We start from the raw sequence: 17,475 nt of genomic DNA, 5'->3' as shown, positions 1-17,475 counted from the left end.
TAATTGTTTTTCACAAACACAGAGGGTATAAGTGGTCCACTCTAACGCGTAGGCCTGGCATAGCATTGTCCAGCATTCTGTAAACTACAGTCAGACTCCAGACAATGTGGTAATAGAGGGTTAACAAAGCATCAACATTTCTGTTGTGAAAGGCCATAATATCATGCACACCATTCTGCACTTGAATACTTACCATACCCATTTGCAGATGGGGCTCTGATTCCATGTCAATTCCAGTTGATGGAGGTAAGCACATATCCCCGGGAAGTAAGGGTGCTGAAGGTGCTGCAGAACCCCCTGAAAAATCGAAAATAAAAAATAAAAAGAATGATGAGTGCACTAGGCCTTTAAAAGTCCTGTATTAGTGGTCTGATATAGCCGTTTGTAGCGCTGTCAAGAACATTTTCTCAGCATTGCCAGGCCTATATTTCAAACCATGAAAAAAAAAACTAATCTGTTCCAGTTGATCAACTCTAATTATTGATATTTACCTAGCTTGTATTGTTAACCTCAACAAATACTCAAATATTCCCAGGTACCAATCACACAACTTCACACAGTAAATTAAGAAAACAGAACAACATACAATAATTATATCAAACATTGTGTACAATAAAGCTGTGACATCACATAGGGGTTCACCATGACATGTACATGTTTCTTTATTGCAGAAGATGAATTGTAATGTTGGAATATCATTTATTTTGTTATGTCAATCATATCTCTTTTAACTGTTTTATTGCATTTTTTTGCTCATTCTTTAGGTGGTTTCCGGTATGCTTTGCACCACAGGGACAGTTCAGGTGTTACAGGTGGACAGAGAATGTCTGTCACAGACACCTTGAAGAGAGAGAGAGGGGGTTGAGGAGGGGGAGGAGATGTAAGTCATCATTGGTGGTATGGGTTTGGTGGGGGCAGATGTAAGAAATTGTCCCTTTCCATTTTTCCTCCTTAACCTGCTCTCGATTATAAAATCTAAATCAATAACAATACTTGCAGTTTTTCCTTAGAAAACAGACGAACAGGAATAATGACAATGCTTTATGTAATTCAGCTGGTGAAAGAAAGTCCTCCAACGTTTTTTAAAAATCGAAGCTGTTTCTTTTTTATTTCTTAATTTTTTATTAATGATTTTGTCCTACTGTCTGTGACTGTAACTTTAACTGTGCTGCTCTCCCTCCCCTCGTGTCCCTAGGGTGGGTTTATCAGGAGCAGGATGTCTGCATCCACGCCCTTGTGTTTGTCACCCCCCCCCCCCCGTGGGGTCAGGTCTCATACGGTGGTGACCCTCATGACCACCTCGCGGTTGGATGTGGCTCTGATGCGAGGGTTGCTGGGCCTCAGCTGGCTGAGGATGTGCAGGATGGTGTAGCCACAGTGGTGGTTGAGAATAGTCCTAACATGCTGGCCTGTCCGGCCCACCCTGTCAGCCGTGGGGAGGGTTTCGTGGGGAGGGTTTCGACCCCCACGCCCCCCACACTTGCCGCTGGAGCTGATGGGGTCGCCCAGGTCCTTGGCTTTCTCATAGTTCAGTACTTTCCACTGCTGGTTCACTGCCTGCCAGCGCTTAAAGATCCGGTATACTGACGATCCCTCGTGGATTATAAGGCCTGGAGAGAGAATCCAGACAGACATGAAAATTAGGGAGGAGTAAGAGAGAGAGTGAGAGAAAGAGGGAGAAGAAAGAGAGCACAGGTATGAAAGTGAGAGAAGCATGAGTGATACAAGTGGTAGGAGAAAGAGAGACGGTGAATAGAAGAGAGATGGAGGGAGGCAAGCAGACAGAGAGAGGTGAAAGATTGCAGAATGTGAATGGCCAGACAAAGAGAGAAACAGATGAAAGGACACAGAGAAAGACAGAGACGGGAGAGAAAGTAAGAAAAAAACACTTTCAAGCCGAAATTATCATAGGCTACCTTTGCACAAGTGTGCTGTAAATATTTAAACAGTCTGGATGTTCAAGGCACTTCAGAAGTGGCTGTACATTTTCAGCTGAGACATATCACACAGACTACGACCTCTCTGAGAAACAAAGACCAAAACAAACAAATTGCTCTCACTCACTTACACTATCTAACACACACACCTCAAGTCTTACTGGAACACTGGAAGTTTCAACCACCATTCCTACATTCAAACTCTGGGAGCATGGAAGTATTCTCCTTTCTTTTCATACGCAACTCTACACATCATACCTGCAATTGCAATCACAAAACCATATGTTTATCTTTTATAGTATGTCGGTGAGGTCTACGTCATAGAACCGTCTAGCTCACCTATGCAAACGATATCCATGAAGCCGTACATGCCATAGCAGATCTGGAAGAGCAGGTCCTGGCGCTGCCACTTGGCCGAGGGGCTGAAGGACGACCACACCAGCCAGGAGATGCTGGCGATGAGGAACAGAGAACCCAGTATAATGGCTGCTATCTGCACCTTCTCTATCACCGTCAGAGAGATGGCTTGCCACTGGAGAGAGTGAGGGGGAGGTTGAGGGAGAGAGAGAGGGGATGGGGTGGAGGGGGAGAGAGAGAGAGAGAGAGATAAAGGGACAAGGAGAGAGACAAAGAGAGGGGGGTTGGAGAGAGAGAGGGGAGGCGGCGGATCAATGTGTGTCTTTTTGGTGGAGATAATTATCTGTGCACTGATGTCATGCAGCAACAGGCAAGAAGATTTGTTTTGTTATATTTGTAAGTATTTTGGGAGGATTCGAGTGGGACGTTATGCTTAGCATCCACACAAAACATTAGATTTGATATGGAACTCCTGAGGTACGGGGCAGTACTTGTAGACACACAAAACATTAGATTTGATATGGAACTCCTGAGGTACGGGGCAGTACTTGTAGACACACAAAAACATTAGATTTGATATGGAACTCCTGAGGTACGGGGCAGTACTTGTAGACACACAAAACATTAGATTTGATATGGAACTCCTGAGGTACGGGGCAGTACTTGTAGACACACAAAACATTAGATTTGATATGGATCTCCTGAGGTACGGGGCAGTACTTGTAGACACACAAAACATTAGATTTGATATGGAACTCCTGAGGTACGGGGCAGTACTTGTAGACACACAAAACATTAGATTTGATATGGATCTCCTGAGGTACGGGGCAGTACTTGTAGACACACAAAACATTAGATTTGATATGGATCTCCTGAGGTACGGGGCAGTACTTGTAGACACACAAAACATTAGATTTGATATGGAACTCCTGAGGTACGGGGCAGTACTTGTAGACACACAAAACATTAGATTTGATATGGAACTCCTGAGGTACGGGGCAGTACTTGTAGACACACAAAACATTAGATTTGATATGGAACTCCTGAGGTACGGGGCAGTACTTGTAGACACACAAAAACACGCAAGCACACACGCATACACACACAGACACACACTGTACCTGCAGTGGGTTCTTGGTGCTGATGGCCAGGACCTGGTACTTGAAGTAGCAGAGCTCACAGCTCCAGGAGCCTCTCTCGCTGATCCAGCGGATGAGGCAGGGCTGGTGGGTACAGCGCACAGATCCGTCACAACGACACGGGCTCAACAACTCCCCCTGCAGGAGACAGAGAAGGAAACAGAGAGTCTTCTGTTAAATCTCTCTATATATCTCCTGAAGGCATGGGCAACAACTCCAATATTTTGATCCTAAACTTTTGATCCATACCAGCACTAGAATACCTGATTCAGCTAAGCATGGTGTGGATGATTACTAGATTTGTTGAATCCAGTCTGTTAGTAAAGGGTTGCTAGAAGCCTGCAAACCCTGGGACCAGGCACTACCCAGCTAACAATTCTAGCACAGGAGGCTGCTGAAGGGAGGACGCCTCATAATAATGGCTGGAATGGAGTGAATGGAATGGTATCAAACACATGGAAACCATGTGTTTTATGAGCTCGATACCATTCCATTAATTCCATTCCAGCCATTACTATGACCCCGTCCTCCGCAAGGTGCCACCAACTTCCTGTGAATTCTAGGGAGAGAGAAAATTTTTGTAATGTTACCCATAATGTTCCCCTAATGTTTGAGTGTCCAGTTTAGCAATTGTTAAGGGAACATTCTATCTATGTTAGCAAAAACCTTCTGAGAACCTTTCTATATAACTTATCTAGAATGTGGTTACAATGTTCTCAGAATAAACAACATTAATGTCGTAGACATTTTATGGGATGTTGCAAGAACACTCCTGTGTCCAGTTTTCTAAGTGTTAGGAGAATATTCCATCAACGTCACAAACATACACTACTAAAGTATGTGGACACCTGCTTGTCGAACATCTCATTCCAAAATCATGGGCATTAATATGGAGTTGGTCCCCCCTTTGCTGCTATAAACAGCCTCCTCTCTTTTGGGAAGGCTTTCCACTAGATGTTGGAACATTGCTGCGGGGACTTGCTTCCATTCAGCCAAAAGAGCATTAGTGAGGTCGGACACTGATGTTGGGCAATTAGGCCTGGCTCACAGTCAGCGTTCCAATTCATCCCAAAGGTGTTTGATGGGGTTGAAGTCAGGGCTCTGTGCAGGCCAGTCAAGTTCTTCCACACCGATCTCGACAAACCATTTCTATATGGACCTCACTTTGTGCACGGGGGCATTGTAATCCTGGAACAGGAAAGGGCCTTCCCCAAACTGTTGCCACAAAGTTGGAAGCACAGAATCGTATAGAATCTAATTGTATGCTGTAGCGTTAAGATTTTCCTTCACTGGGACTAAGGGGCCTAGCCCGAACCATGAAAAACAGCCACAAACCATTATTCCTCCTCCACCAAACTTTACAGGTGGCAAATTGGGGCAGGCAGTGTTCTCCTGGCATCCGCCAAACCCAGATTCCGCCAAACCCAGATTCACCCAACTGCCAGTTGGTGAAGCGTGATTCATCACTCCAGAGAACACATTTCCACTGCTCCAGAGTCCAATGGTGGTGAGCTTTACACCACTCCAGCCGACACTTGGCATTGCGCATGGTGATCTTAGACTTGTGGCCATGGAAACCCAATTCATGAAGCTCTCAACGAACAGTTCTTGTGCTGACGTTGCTTCCAGAGGCAGTTTGGAACTTGGTAGTGAGTGTTTCATCTGAGAGACGCACTACGCACTTCAGCACTCGCCGGTCCCGTTCTGTGAGCTTGTGTGGCCTATCACTTTGTTGCTGAGCCGTTGTTGCTCCTTGTTTATTCCACTTCACAATAACAGCACTTACAGTTGACCGGGGCAGCTTTAGCAGGGCAGCAATTGGACGAACGGACTTGTTGGAAAGGTGACATCCTATGAAGGTGCCACTTTGAAAGTCACGGAGCTTGGAGATTGCATAGCAGTGTGCCCAATTTTATATATCTGACAGAAATGGGTGTGGCTGAAATAGCCGAGTCCACTAATTTGAAGGGATGTCCACATACTTTTGTATATATAGTGTACATAGAACATGGTTGCCATGTTCTCAGAATGTAAAATATTAAAGTTCTAGACACGTTTCATGGGAACTTCACAAAAACATTTGTGCATCAGTTGTCAGTTGTCAGGACGTCCCCTGATTTTCTACATTGTAGAATAATAGTGGAGACATCAAAACTATGAAATAACACATATGGAATCATGTAGTAACCAAAAAAGTGTTATATTTGAGATTCTTCAAATAGCCACCCTTTGCCTTGATGACATCTTTGCACACTCTTTGCATTCTCTCAACCAGATTCACCTGGAATGCTTTTCCAACAGTCTTGAAGGAGTTCCCACATATGCTGAGCACTTGTTGGCTGCTTTTCCTTCACTCTGCATTCCAACTCATCCCTAACCATCTCAATTGGGTTGAGGACAGAAATTGTGGAGGCCAGGTCATCTGATGCAGCACTCCCTCACTCTCCTTCTTGGTCAAATAGCCCTTACACAGCCTGGAGGTGTGTTGGGTCATTGTCCTGTCAAAAAACAAATGATAATCCCACTAAGCCCAAACCAGATGGGATGTCATATCGCTGCAGAATGCTGTGGTAGCCATGCTGGTTAAGTGTGCCTTGAATTCTAAACAAATCAGACAGTTCCAGCAGCAAAGCACCCCCACACCATCACACCCCCTCCTCCATGCTTCACGGTGGGAATCATACATGCAGAGATCATCCGTTCACCCACACAGCATCTCACAAAGACACAGCGGTTGGAACCAAAAATCTCCCATTTGGACTCCAGACCAAAGAACAAATTTCCACCAATCTAATGTCCATTGCTCGTGTTTCTTTGCCCAAGCAAGTCTCTTCTTATTATAGGTGTCCTTTAGTAGTGGTTTCTTTGCAGAAATTCGACCATGAAGGCCTGATTCACATCGTCTCCTCTGAACAGTTGATATTGAGATGTGTCTGTTACTTGAACTCTGTGAAGCATTTATTTGGGCTGCAATTTCTGAGGCTGGTAACTCTACTGAACTTATCCTCTGCAGCAGAGGTAACTCTGGGTCTTCCTTTCCTGTGGCGGTGCTCATGAGAGCCAGTTTCATCATAGCGCTTGATGGTTTTTGCGACAGCACTTTAAGAAACTTTCAAAGTTCTTGAAATTTTCCAGATTGACTGACCTTCAAGTCTTAAAGTAATGATGGACTGTCACTTCTCTCTATTTATTTGAGCTGTTTTTGCCATAATATGGACTTGGTCTTTTACCAAATAGTGCTATCTTCAGTATACCCCCCTACCTTATCACAACACAACTGATTGTCTCAAACGCATTACGATGGAAAGAAATTCCACTATTTAACTTTTAACAAGGCACAGCTGTTAATTGAAATGCATTCCAGGTGACTACCTCATGAAGCTGGTTGAGAGAATGCCAAGCGTGTGCAAAGCTGCCATCAAGGCAAAGAGTGGGTAAAATATATTTTGATTTGTTTAACACTTTTGTGGTTACTACATGATGTGTTATTTCATAGTTTTGATTGTCTTCACTATTATTATACAATGTAGAAAATAGTAAAAAATAAAGATAAACCCTTGAATGAGTAGGTGTTGCCCTGTAGTGTATTTGGCCATATCCCATAACACTCGTGGCATGAACATTTATTTTCACTTTTTGCAATGTAAAAATTCGAATAAAAGTGATCAAAGTGAATTTGAGTTGCCTCTTCGTTAATTCTCCTGCCCCCACAAAAAACGTAACGTGATAAAGTAGATTTTCAGCCAGGGCCTAAACAGCAGCACCCCTGATGAATTTATATACATTTCCCAAAATGATAGAAGTACTGCTTTGTTCAGAAATAAATGAAAACATTCAAAATAACCTACTACACCATGAGAAGGCCTATAATTTAGCCACAGAGGATCAATAGCTTTTTTTATTTATTGCCTAGCTGTTGATTGTAGCCTACAGTCGGGAACGCGCTGCATATCTGTCAGTAGAAAAACAACAACAAAAAAGTTTTTTCGCAATATTTCTAATACAATCAGTGGCGACCAATCATTCATAAAAATTTTAAAAAAGCATATTCATTTTCCATTAATACGTGTCACATACCAGTTTGAAAACAATGTAAAAAAAATAAAAAATAAACTAAACATAATTTAGTTAATAAAGCCACATACAAACATGGTCTAATGTTTGCTTTCTTGAGTAAGGCAGCTCAAAAATGCAGGCGTTTCAGCCTAGCTCAGTGCTTTCTGTGATGGTGGGGTTGGAAGGGAAATACGGAGCGTAGGGGTTGGCTATGTTCTCTAGTTGCACCGTGATTGGCTCAGTGTTCTGTCACTCATGGGGACACTATATCACCACAAAATCAACATGGAGAGCTCGAACATTTAAGCCCCTTGGGTGCTGCCATAGAGTTACATTAGAAGTGCCCATACAAGAAGGCTCAAGGTCATTGGCCACAGATAAAATGACATCAAATCACATAATATGTACAGTAGCTTTGATTGGACTGATCATGTCATGTCATACTTTCAAAATCTTAGCTAGCAGTCATCATCATGAATCAAGTCGACAATCTACTGGCAAATCCTTTTCAACCCCGAGAAATGATGAAGATAAATTATAGATAAAACGTATCGGTGCTCATCGGCCATTGGACATAAACATTACACAACAAGTTAGAAATCGCAAATTCAACAATGAGTGGTTTGGAAGGAATCTGTGGCCAACTGCAAGCATTGCAAAGCAATCACTAGCCTGCTATTCAGTGGATTGGATGTTTGGTCCAAGTCCGGGTTTAATTATTATTAGTATTTCATTTTTATTGAACCTTTATTTAACTAGGCAAGTCAATTAAGAACAAATTATTATTTATAATGATGGCCTATCCAGGCCAATCCCGGACGATGCTGGGCCAATTGGGCGCTGCCCTATGGGACTCCCAATCACGGCCAGATGTGATACAGCCTGGATTTCAACCAGGGACTGTAGTGACGCATCTTGCACTGAGATGCCTTAGACCACTGCGTCACTCGGGAGCACTTAAGGGTCTCTTTTCCAAGCTTAAAAGGATAAACATTCAACGTTGGCCGTGCTGTCATTCCAGCATGACTTCTGCCGCTTTCAAAACAACTGGAAACTCTGGGAAATCTGACTTCAGTTGAGTTCATGACAGCTATGAAATTGGAAAAAAAACGAGCTCCGACTGGGAAAATACATTTTGAACGGTGATCCAACTTGCAATTCCAAGTCGGGATCTGGGCCTCTTTCTAGAGCTCCGACCTCAAATCAAATTGTATTTGTCACATGCATCAAATACAACAGGTGTAGACCTTACCGTGAAATGCTTACTTACAAGTCCTTAACCAACAATGCATTTTTTCGAAAAATAAGAGTTAAGAAAAAAATTGTTACTAAATAAACTAAAGTAAAAAATAAAAGAGCAACAATGAAATAACAATTACAAGGCTATACACAGAGGGTACCGGTACCGAGTCAATGTGCGGGTGTACAGGATCACTAACATCATGATTCAATCTTGTTTTTCCAAGTTCCCAGTTGTCTTGAAAACACCAAAAATTCAGAGAATGCCAGACTTTGATGACAAAGTTTGGACCGAAGGACCGCCGCACCACCTTCCTGTTCAAGTGAGCACAGCACAACAAGGTGAGTCCAAAGATGTATTGTATGATGCGGCATAAATGATGTAAATTATATACTGTAGCAAAGAAAGTAATACTAAGTGTATGTTGTGTAGTAAGCTGTTCGTAGCCTATGTGCCTACCCCTCATAATTTAGCCTACTGTTCTTCTGACTTGGTGGAGCACATGTAGCCTATAGCCTGTTTTAGAGAAATATCATCATCGGATTCTGTAAGAGCTTTCATTGTTTGCTTATATGCCCCCTTTATTTATCCTACGGTTCTGACTTGGCGTACAGAGAACACTGTAAGAACCGCCCATGCTCTGAAGTCTGTCGCTGTACATTTCAAAAGTGCTGAACAAATAGTTATATTGACTACGTCCGTCCTAGCTCACTCATTAATGTCTTAATCGAAATTACAGATTGCCTTTTATCCGCTCGTCGTCCCCTTATGCCATAGTTTGTACATCTCAATTCTCAGTAGAAACCACATTTGTTTAAGCAAGTCAGACATTTTTTAAAAAGGCAGTAAATAAGGCTGAATTAAATGTTTCGCTGCCAGACAAGGCAGCTAAAACAGTGGTAAGGTGTTGGGACTGCTGATGGGACTCTGCTGTTGGGATAGCTTTATGTAGACCCTAACAGCTTGTGGGCACCGTTTTTCACTGTTATAGTGCAATTAATGTATTGTTTAGTGTTGTGTTGTGCAGTGACTTTGCTGGCATGTATAAAAAGAAATTGAATGGAAGTTTGCCCCTCCAAGATTTTTCCACATTTTATAACATTACAGCCGTATTCTAAAATGTATTAAATTGTTATTTTCCTTCATTAATCTATCTACACAGAATACCCCTTAATGACTAATAAAAAAACACAAAACTGAAATATCCCATTTACACAAGTATTCAGACCCTTTACTGAGTACTTTGTTGAAGCACCTTTGGCAGCGATTACAGCCTCAAGTCTTCTTGGGTATGACGCTACAAGCTTGGCACACCTGTATTTGGGGAGTTTCTCTCATGCTTCTCTGCAGATCCTCTCAAGCTCTGTCAGGTTGGATGGGGAGCGTCGCTGCACAGCCATTTTCAGGTCTCTCCAGAGATGTTCGATCGGGTTCAAGTCCAGGCTCTGGCTGGCCCACTCAAGGACATTCAGAGACTTGTCCCGAAGCCACTCCTGCATTGTCTTGGCTATGTGCTTAGGGTCATTGTCCTATTGGATGGTGAACCTTAGCCCCAGTTTGAGGTCCTGAGCTCTCTGGAACAGGTTTTCATCAAGGGTCTCTCTGTACTTTGCTCCATTCATCTTTCCCTCGATCCTGACTAGTCTCCTAGTCCCTGCCACTGAAAAACATCCCCACAGCATGATGCTGCCACCCCCATGCTTCACCATAGGGATGGTGACAGGTTTCTTCCAGACGTGACGCTTGACATTCAGGCCAAAGAGTTCAATCTTGGATTCATCAGACCAGAGAATCTTGTTTCTTTAGGTGGCTTTTGGCAAACTCCAAGCGGGCTGTCATGTGCTTTTTACTGAGAAGTGGCTTCCATCTGGCCACTCTACCATAACGACCTGTTTGGTGGAGCACTGCAGAGTTGGTTGTCCATCTCGAAGATTCTCCCATCTCCACAGAGGAACTCTGGAGCTCTGTCAGAGTGACCATCGGATTCTTGGTCACCTCCCTGACCCGGCCAAAATTGCTCAGTTTGGCCGGGTGGCCAGCTCTAGGAAGAGTCTCAGTGGTTCCAAACTTCTTCCATTTAAGAATGATGGAGGCCACTGTGTTCTTGGAGACCTTCAATGCTGCAGACATTTTTTGGTACCCTTCCCCAGATCTATGCCTCGACACAATCCTGTCTCGGAGCTCTACGGACAATTCCTTCGACCTCATGGCTTGGTATTCGCTCTGACATGCACTGTCAACTGTGGGACCTTATATAGACAGGTGTGTCCCTTCTAAATCAAGTCCAATCAATTGAATTTACCACAGGTGAACTCCAATCAATTTGTAGAAACATCTCAAGGATGATCAATGTAACCAGGATGCACCTGAGCTCAATTTAGAGTCTTATAGCAAAGGTTCTGATGACATATTTTTTATTTTTAATACATTTGCAGAAAAAAACAGTTTTTGTTTTGTCATTATGGGTTATTGTGTGTAGATTGATGAGTCAAATGTTTTATTTAATCAATTTTAGAATAAGGCTGTAACAAAATGTGGGAAAAGTCATGGGGTCTGAATACTTTCCGAATACGCTGTACATGCTAAAATCACCATTGAATCCAATCGAGGGATAACACAGGTTAGAAAGCAAATGGCTACTGCTGAAAAGAGAAGAGTCTATGCTATGTGTCTCCACACAGCTAGGCCTAGGCCATTGATGGATTCAAGACAAGGTGTTTTTTATTGATCTCAAATTCTCAGTTTGTCAGTCAATGTAGCCTGCCATTTGGATAATTTTTGCGGTATTAAAAAATATTCTGCCATTGTCTCCAGTCATGTAAAATGACGTAGAATTGCATGAAATGCGTTTATAAAAGGCCAACATTTTCCCAGACCGTAGGCTAATAAAAATGTTCCCCATGCTTGCAACTTCTGTAAGTGCCTCTACTCTACTGCTGTATGTCACTACGCAAATGTGATGATATGCATGCAATGCTTTATTATAAAGGTGATTTTGTTTTCTCATGCGTTCCGGTACCTCAGCACTCCCGAGGTCACCGCCCTCTCACGTTCACTTTTTGTTCCGGCACCTCCCGTTTTACAAATTAAGCACTGGGGATACTCACACACACACACACACACACACACACACACACACACACACACACACACACACACACACACACACACACACACACACACACACACACACACACACACACACACAGTGTTTTTAACATACAGTGTTTTCAACTTACATACTTGACACATTTTGACATACATGATTACATTGTGCATGTACATTTTTTACAGTAATTGTTGGAATAGTATTTTTATTGGAATTTCGCAATTTTCTCCCACATTAAGAGATACAGTAACAAAGATAAAATTAAAATAACAAAGAACAAAAATTAAATTAACAAACAGACAGAAATTAAACACACATTTTTAAATAAAGGAATTATGTGAAATACATGGAACGTACAGTGTAATCCTGAGACATGTAAACAACCACCATTCTAAGAAAATCCTTGCAGCATAATAGCTGATAAATCAGGTTCTAGGTAAATAAAATAATGTCCCCAAACTTTGTAGAACTTGTCTATTTTAGAATGTAATGTACAAGTCAAATATTCAAATGGAGCCCATTCAAATATTATTTTACGCCAATCTTTAATAGAAGAGACCTTGTCACTAATCAACTGTAAGAGGATGTTTTTCCTCGCTGCGAAGGTAAGGATGTTGTAAAGCCTCCTCTTACCCACAGAAGTAACATGCCTACTAGGGAGACCTAACAGCAAAGAAACTGGGTCCAATTCTAGGTCGGCCCTAGGATTTCTTGAAGAACATTAGACCAGTACCTTTGTAATTTGGAACATGACCATAAACAATGTGTTAGGGTGCCTGTATCAGTTTTGCATTTAAGACACTGATGAGAAGAGGAAGAGGGGCTAAAAGCATGTCTGTGATTCTGGGATCTATGCAGTCTTTGTACTATTCTTAATTGGATTGCTCTAGTACGATTACAGATATTGTTTTTGCATATCGCCAAATGTCCTCCCACGTCACCTCGTCAATAGTAGCAGACAATTCTTTCTCCCGCACTCGCTTGACCGCCTGTGTGTCAACAGTAGAAAAGGACCTTAAAGCATCATAAAATATACTTACAGACATTTTCCTTTGTAAGAAAAAAAAACATTATTTCAATGACAGACACATCAGGGTTGCCAATCAAGATGGTGCTCTTCAAAATATAATGTCCAACTTGTAGAAAGCAGAAAAAGTCCTGCTTTGGGAGTCAATATTTCTCATCTGCTCAAATTACAATAACATCTTATCAGTGAATAAATTATTTAGTCTAACATTTGGTTTAATAAGGGTTTAGGCAAAGCCAGCATCCAGCAATCCTGGTCCAACATCTGGGTTGTTAAGAATCGGGGTAAGAGCAGAGGTCAGTTTGGAACCTTCCCAAAAAACGTTGAACTGACCTCCATGCTTTGAGTGTATTAAGTGTAATGGGATTATTGCAGAAATCTTTTACAGATTTGAAGCTTCTGAAAAATAAAAGATTATGCAAGATTATTCTTTTTGAAAAAGAAGTCTCAATATCTGTTGCAACTTTGTACTGAGGTAGCTAAGGTAGTCAAGCGCAGGATAGCAGAGATGTCAAAGTAGCGTCTTCAATAGGCAAGTCCAAAATGGGTCAGGTACAATACCAATAAACGCCCAAGACATAGGAACACACAGTCACTCACAGAAGGAGAAAAAACAACGCTCCTTACTTTTCCTACAACACTGTACACACGTGAATAAACTGAGGAAAACCTCAACGAGCAACATGAAAATAATCCCGCACAAACCTAAGCGGGAAACAGGGGTAAATATACACACAGAAATTAAAGCAAATGAAAACCAGGTGTGAATGAACTAAAGACAAAACAAACGGAAAAAGAAAAATGGATCGTGATGGCTAGTAGGCCGGCGACGCCGACCGCCGAGCACCACCCGAACAAGGAGAGGAACCACCTTCGGTGGAAGTCGTGAGAGTACCCCCCCCTTGACGCGCGGCTCCCACAGCGCGCCGACGCTGACCTCGAGGACGACCCGGAGGACGAGGTGCAGGGCGATCCGGATGGAGGCGGTGAAACTCCCTCAGCATCGATGGGTCTAATACGTCCTCCACCGGCACCCAGCATCTCTCCTCCGGGCCGTACCCCTCCCAATCCACGAGGTACTGAAGGCCCCTCACCCGACGCCTTGAGTCCAGTACGGACCGAACTGCATATGCCGGGGCCCCCTCGATGTCCAGAGGGGGCGGAGGAACCTCCCGCACCTCAGCTTCTTGAAGCGGACCAGCCACCACCGGCCTGAGGAGAGACACATGAAACGAGGGGTTAATACGGTAATCGGGGGGAAGCTGTAACCTGTAACACACCTCGTTTATTCTCCTCAGGAATTTAAATGGCCCCACAAACCGCGGACCCAGCTTCCGGCAGGGCAGGCGGGGGGGCAAGTTTCGGGTCGAGAGCCAGAGCCGGTCCCCCGGTGTTCGCCTCACTGCGGTGACGGTCAGCGCTCACCTTCTGCCGCCCTTCGGCCCGTTTAAGGTACCCGTGGGCGGCCTCCCAGGTCTCCTTCGAGCGCCTCACCCATTCGTCCACCACAGGAGCCTCGGTCTGGCTCTGATGCCACGGTACCAGAACCGGCTGATACCCCAACACACACTGGAAGGGCGATAGGTTAGTAGAGGAGTGGCGGAGTGAGTTCTGGGCCATCTTTGCCCATGGGCCAAACGTTGCCCACTCCCCTGGCCGGTCCTGGCAATACGACCGCAGAAACCTCCCCACATCCTGGTTTACTCTCTCCACCTGCCCATTAATCTCGGGGTGAAAACCTGAGGTAAGGCTGATGGAGACCCCCGGACGCTCCATGAACGCCTTCCAAACCCTGGACGTGAACTGGGGACCCCGATCAGAAACTATGTCCTCAGGTACCCAGTAGTGCCGGACGACGTGTGTAATCAGGGCCTCTGCAGTCTGTAGGGCCGTAGGGAGACCGGGCAAAGGGAGGAGACGACAGGACTTAGAAAACCGATCCACAATGACCAGGATCGTGGTGTTGCCCTGTGACGGAGGAAGATTGGTCAGGAAGAGCATTCTTCAACCCGTACGGCATGACGAGGTACTCATAATGGCCGGATGTGGTACTAAACGCTGTCTTCCACTCATCTCCCTCCCAGATACGCACCAAGTTATACGCGCTCCTGAGATCCAGTTTTGTGAAGAAGCGTGCCCAGTGAAATGACTCAATCGCCGTGGCGATGAGAGGTAGCGGGTAACTGTACCCCACCGTAATGGAATTTAGACCTCTATAGTCAAAGCACGTACGCAGACCTCCCTCCTTCTTCTTCACAAAAAAGAAACTCGAGGAGGCAGGTGACGTGGAGGGCCGAATGTACCCCTGCCCCAGAGATTCAGAGAAAAATTGAGAAAGTTGAGGTGACTAAACTGTTTAGACTAACTCTGTATTGTAAACTGTCATGGTCAAAACATATTGATACAACAGTAGCTAAGATGGGGAGAAGTCTGTCCATAATATAGTGCTGCTCTGCCTTCTTATTTTACCTTTATGTAACTAGGCAAGTCAGTAAAGAACAAATTCTTATTTTCAATGACGGCTTAGGAACAGTGGGTTAACTGCCTTGTTCAGGGGCAGAATGATATATTTTTACCTTGTCAGCTCAGGATTTGATCTTGCAACCTTTCGGTTACTAGTCCAATGCTCTAACCACTAGGATACCTGCCGCCCCATAGAGGGGTGGCAGGTACCATCAACTTATTAACAGCACTATCAACAAGATAGGTCCTCCAGGCTCTAGTTTTGTTGCACCTGGACTACTGTGTACATCTAAGGGCCAGTCGTGTGGTCAGGTGCCACAAAGAGGGACTTGGAAAATTGCATTTGGCTCAGAACAGGGCAGCACGGCTGACCCTTGGACGTACGCAGAGATAATATGCATGTCAATCTCTCCTGGCTCAAAGTGGATGAGAGTTTGACTTCATCTCTACTTGTATTTGTGAGAGGTATTGACATGTTGAAAGCACCGAGCTGTCTGTTTAAATGACTAGCACACAGCTCAGACACACATGCATACCCCACAAGACATGCCATCAGAGGTCTCTTCACAGTCCCCAAGTCCAGAACAGACTATGGGAGGAGCACAGTACTACATAGACCCATGACTACATTGAACTCTATTCCACATCAGGTAACTGATGCAAGCAGTAGAATCAGATTTAAAAAACAGATACAAATACACTTTATGGAACAGCTGGGACTGTGAAGCAACACAAACATAGGCACAGACACATGCATACACACAGATGATAACATGTACACAAATTTTGTGTTGTAGATATGTGGTAGTGGAGTAGGGTCCTGAGGTCACACACTTAGTGTGTTGTGAAATCTGTTATGAATGTTTTAAAAAATGATATAACTGCCTTAATTTTGCCAGACCCCAGCAGCTAATGGGGATCCATAATAAATACAAATTCTCAGCGAGCCTAAACAAACTATATGAACCCTGAACCCTAAGTATAATACACCTGAAAAATAAATATGTAAAGTTCCAAAAGTGGGATTTCCCCGCCAGCTAACATGCAGGGGATTTCAACTCTCCAATGTAGACTCTTAAGTCTGTATAACCATTCTATAGCCTCATCATTTATAAATATTCAAATAAAAATCAATGAAAGAAGACTGAGGCTCTTCCACCAAAGACCAAACCTGGGCACCTTCGGAAAGTATTCAGACCCCTTGACTTTTTCCACATTTTGTTACATTACAGCCTTATTCTAAAATGTATTAAATGTTATTTTTTCCTCGTCAATCTACACTCAATACCCCATAATTGTCACGATCGTTGGAAGCATACTCGGACCAACGTGCAGCGTGATCTGGGTTCCACATCTTTATTTATTTAAAGTAAGTGAACCACATAACAAAACAATACAGAATAACGAAACGACAATGGAGTGCTGACATACAACTACACATAAACAATATCCCACAAAACACAGGTGGCAAAAAGCTACCTAAATATGATCCCCAATTAGAGACAACGATTACCAGCTGCCTCTAATTGGGAATCATACAAAATCACCAACATAGAAAAACAAAGCTAGAACCCCACATAGAAATAATAAACTAGACTAACCCCCAGTCACGCCCTGACCTACTCTACCATAGAGAATAAGGGCTCTCTATGGTCAGGACGTGACAATAATGACAAAGAAAATGTAGCAAATTTATAAAGAATACAAAACTGAAATATCACATTTACATAAGTATTCAGACCCTTTACTCAGTACTTTGTTGAAGCACCTTTGGCAGCGATTATAGCCTCAAATCTTCTTGGGTATGACGCTACAAGCTTGGCACACCTGTATTTGGGGAGTTTCTCCCATTCTTCTCTGCAGATCCCCTCAAGCTCTGTCAGGTTGGATGGGGAGCGTTGCTGCACAGCTATTTTCAGGTCTCTTCAGAGATGTTCGATCGGGTTCAAGTCCAGGCTCTGGCTGGCCCACTCAAGGACATTCAGAGACTTATTCCCTAAGCCACTCCTGTGTTGTCTTGGCTATGTGCTTAGGGTCGTTGTCCTATTGGAAGGTGAATCTACGCCCCAGTCTGAGGTCCTTAGCACTCTGGAGCAGGTTTTCATTTACTGAGGAGTGGCTTCCGTCTGGCCACTCTACCATAAAGA

The 17,475-nt window shown here is 43.6% G+C and overlaps 1 protein-coding gene across 1 annotated transcript in view; it reads right to left on the bottom strand.

Moving 5' to 3' along the window:
* Positions 1–631: 631 nt before the first annotated feature.
* Positions 632–17,475, bottom strand: part of LOC139535906 (E3 ubiquitin-protein ligase MARCHF9-like) — a 37,651-nt gene continuing 20,807 nt past the window's right edge. Inside the window, exons 2-4 of the mRNA XM_071335849.1 lie at positions 3,416–3,571; positions 2,277–2,469; positions 632–1,610 (exon numbers count right to left, since the gene is read on the bottom strand). Of these exons, the coding sequence (XP_071191950.1) occupies positions 1,273–1,610; positions 2,277–2,469; positions 3,416–3,571 (687 nt within the window). The 3' untranslated portion in view covers positions 632–1,272. The remainder of the gene's footprint in view (positions 1,611–2,276; positions 2,470–3,415; positions 3,572–17,475) is intronic.

This window comes from Salvelinus alpinus, chromosome 12 (assembly GCF_045679555.1).
Source record: "Salvelinus alpinus chromosome 12, SLU_Salpinus.1, whole genome shotgun sequence".
In the NCBI taxonomy this organism is placed as follows: Eukaryota; Metazoa; Chordata; class Actinopteri; order Salmoniformes; family Salmonidae; genus Salvelinus; species Salvelinus alpinus.
This window is presented reverse-complemented; position numbering and strand designations above follow the sequence as displayed.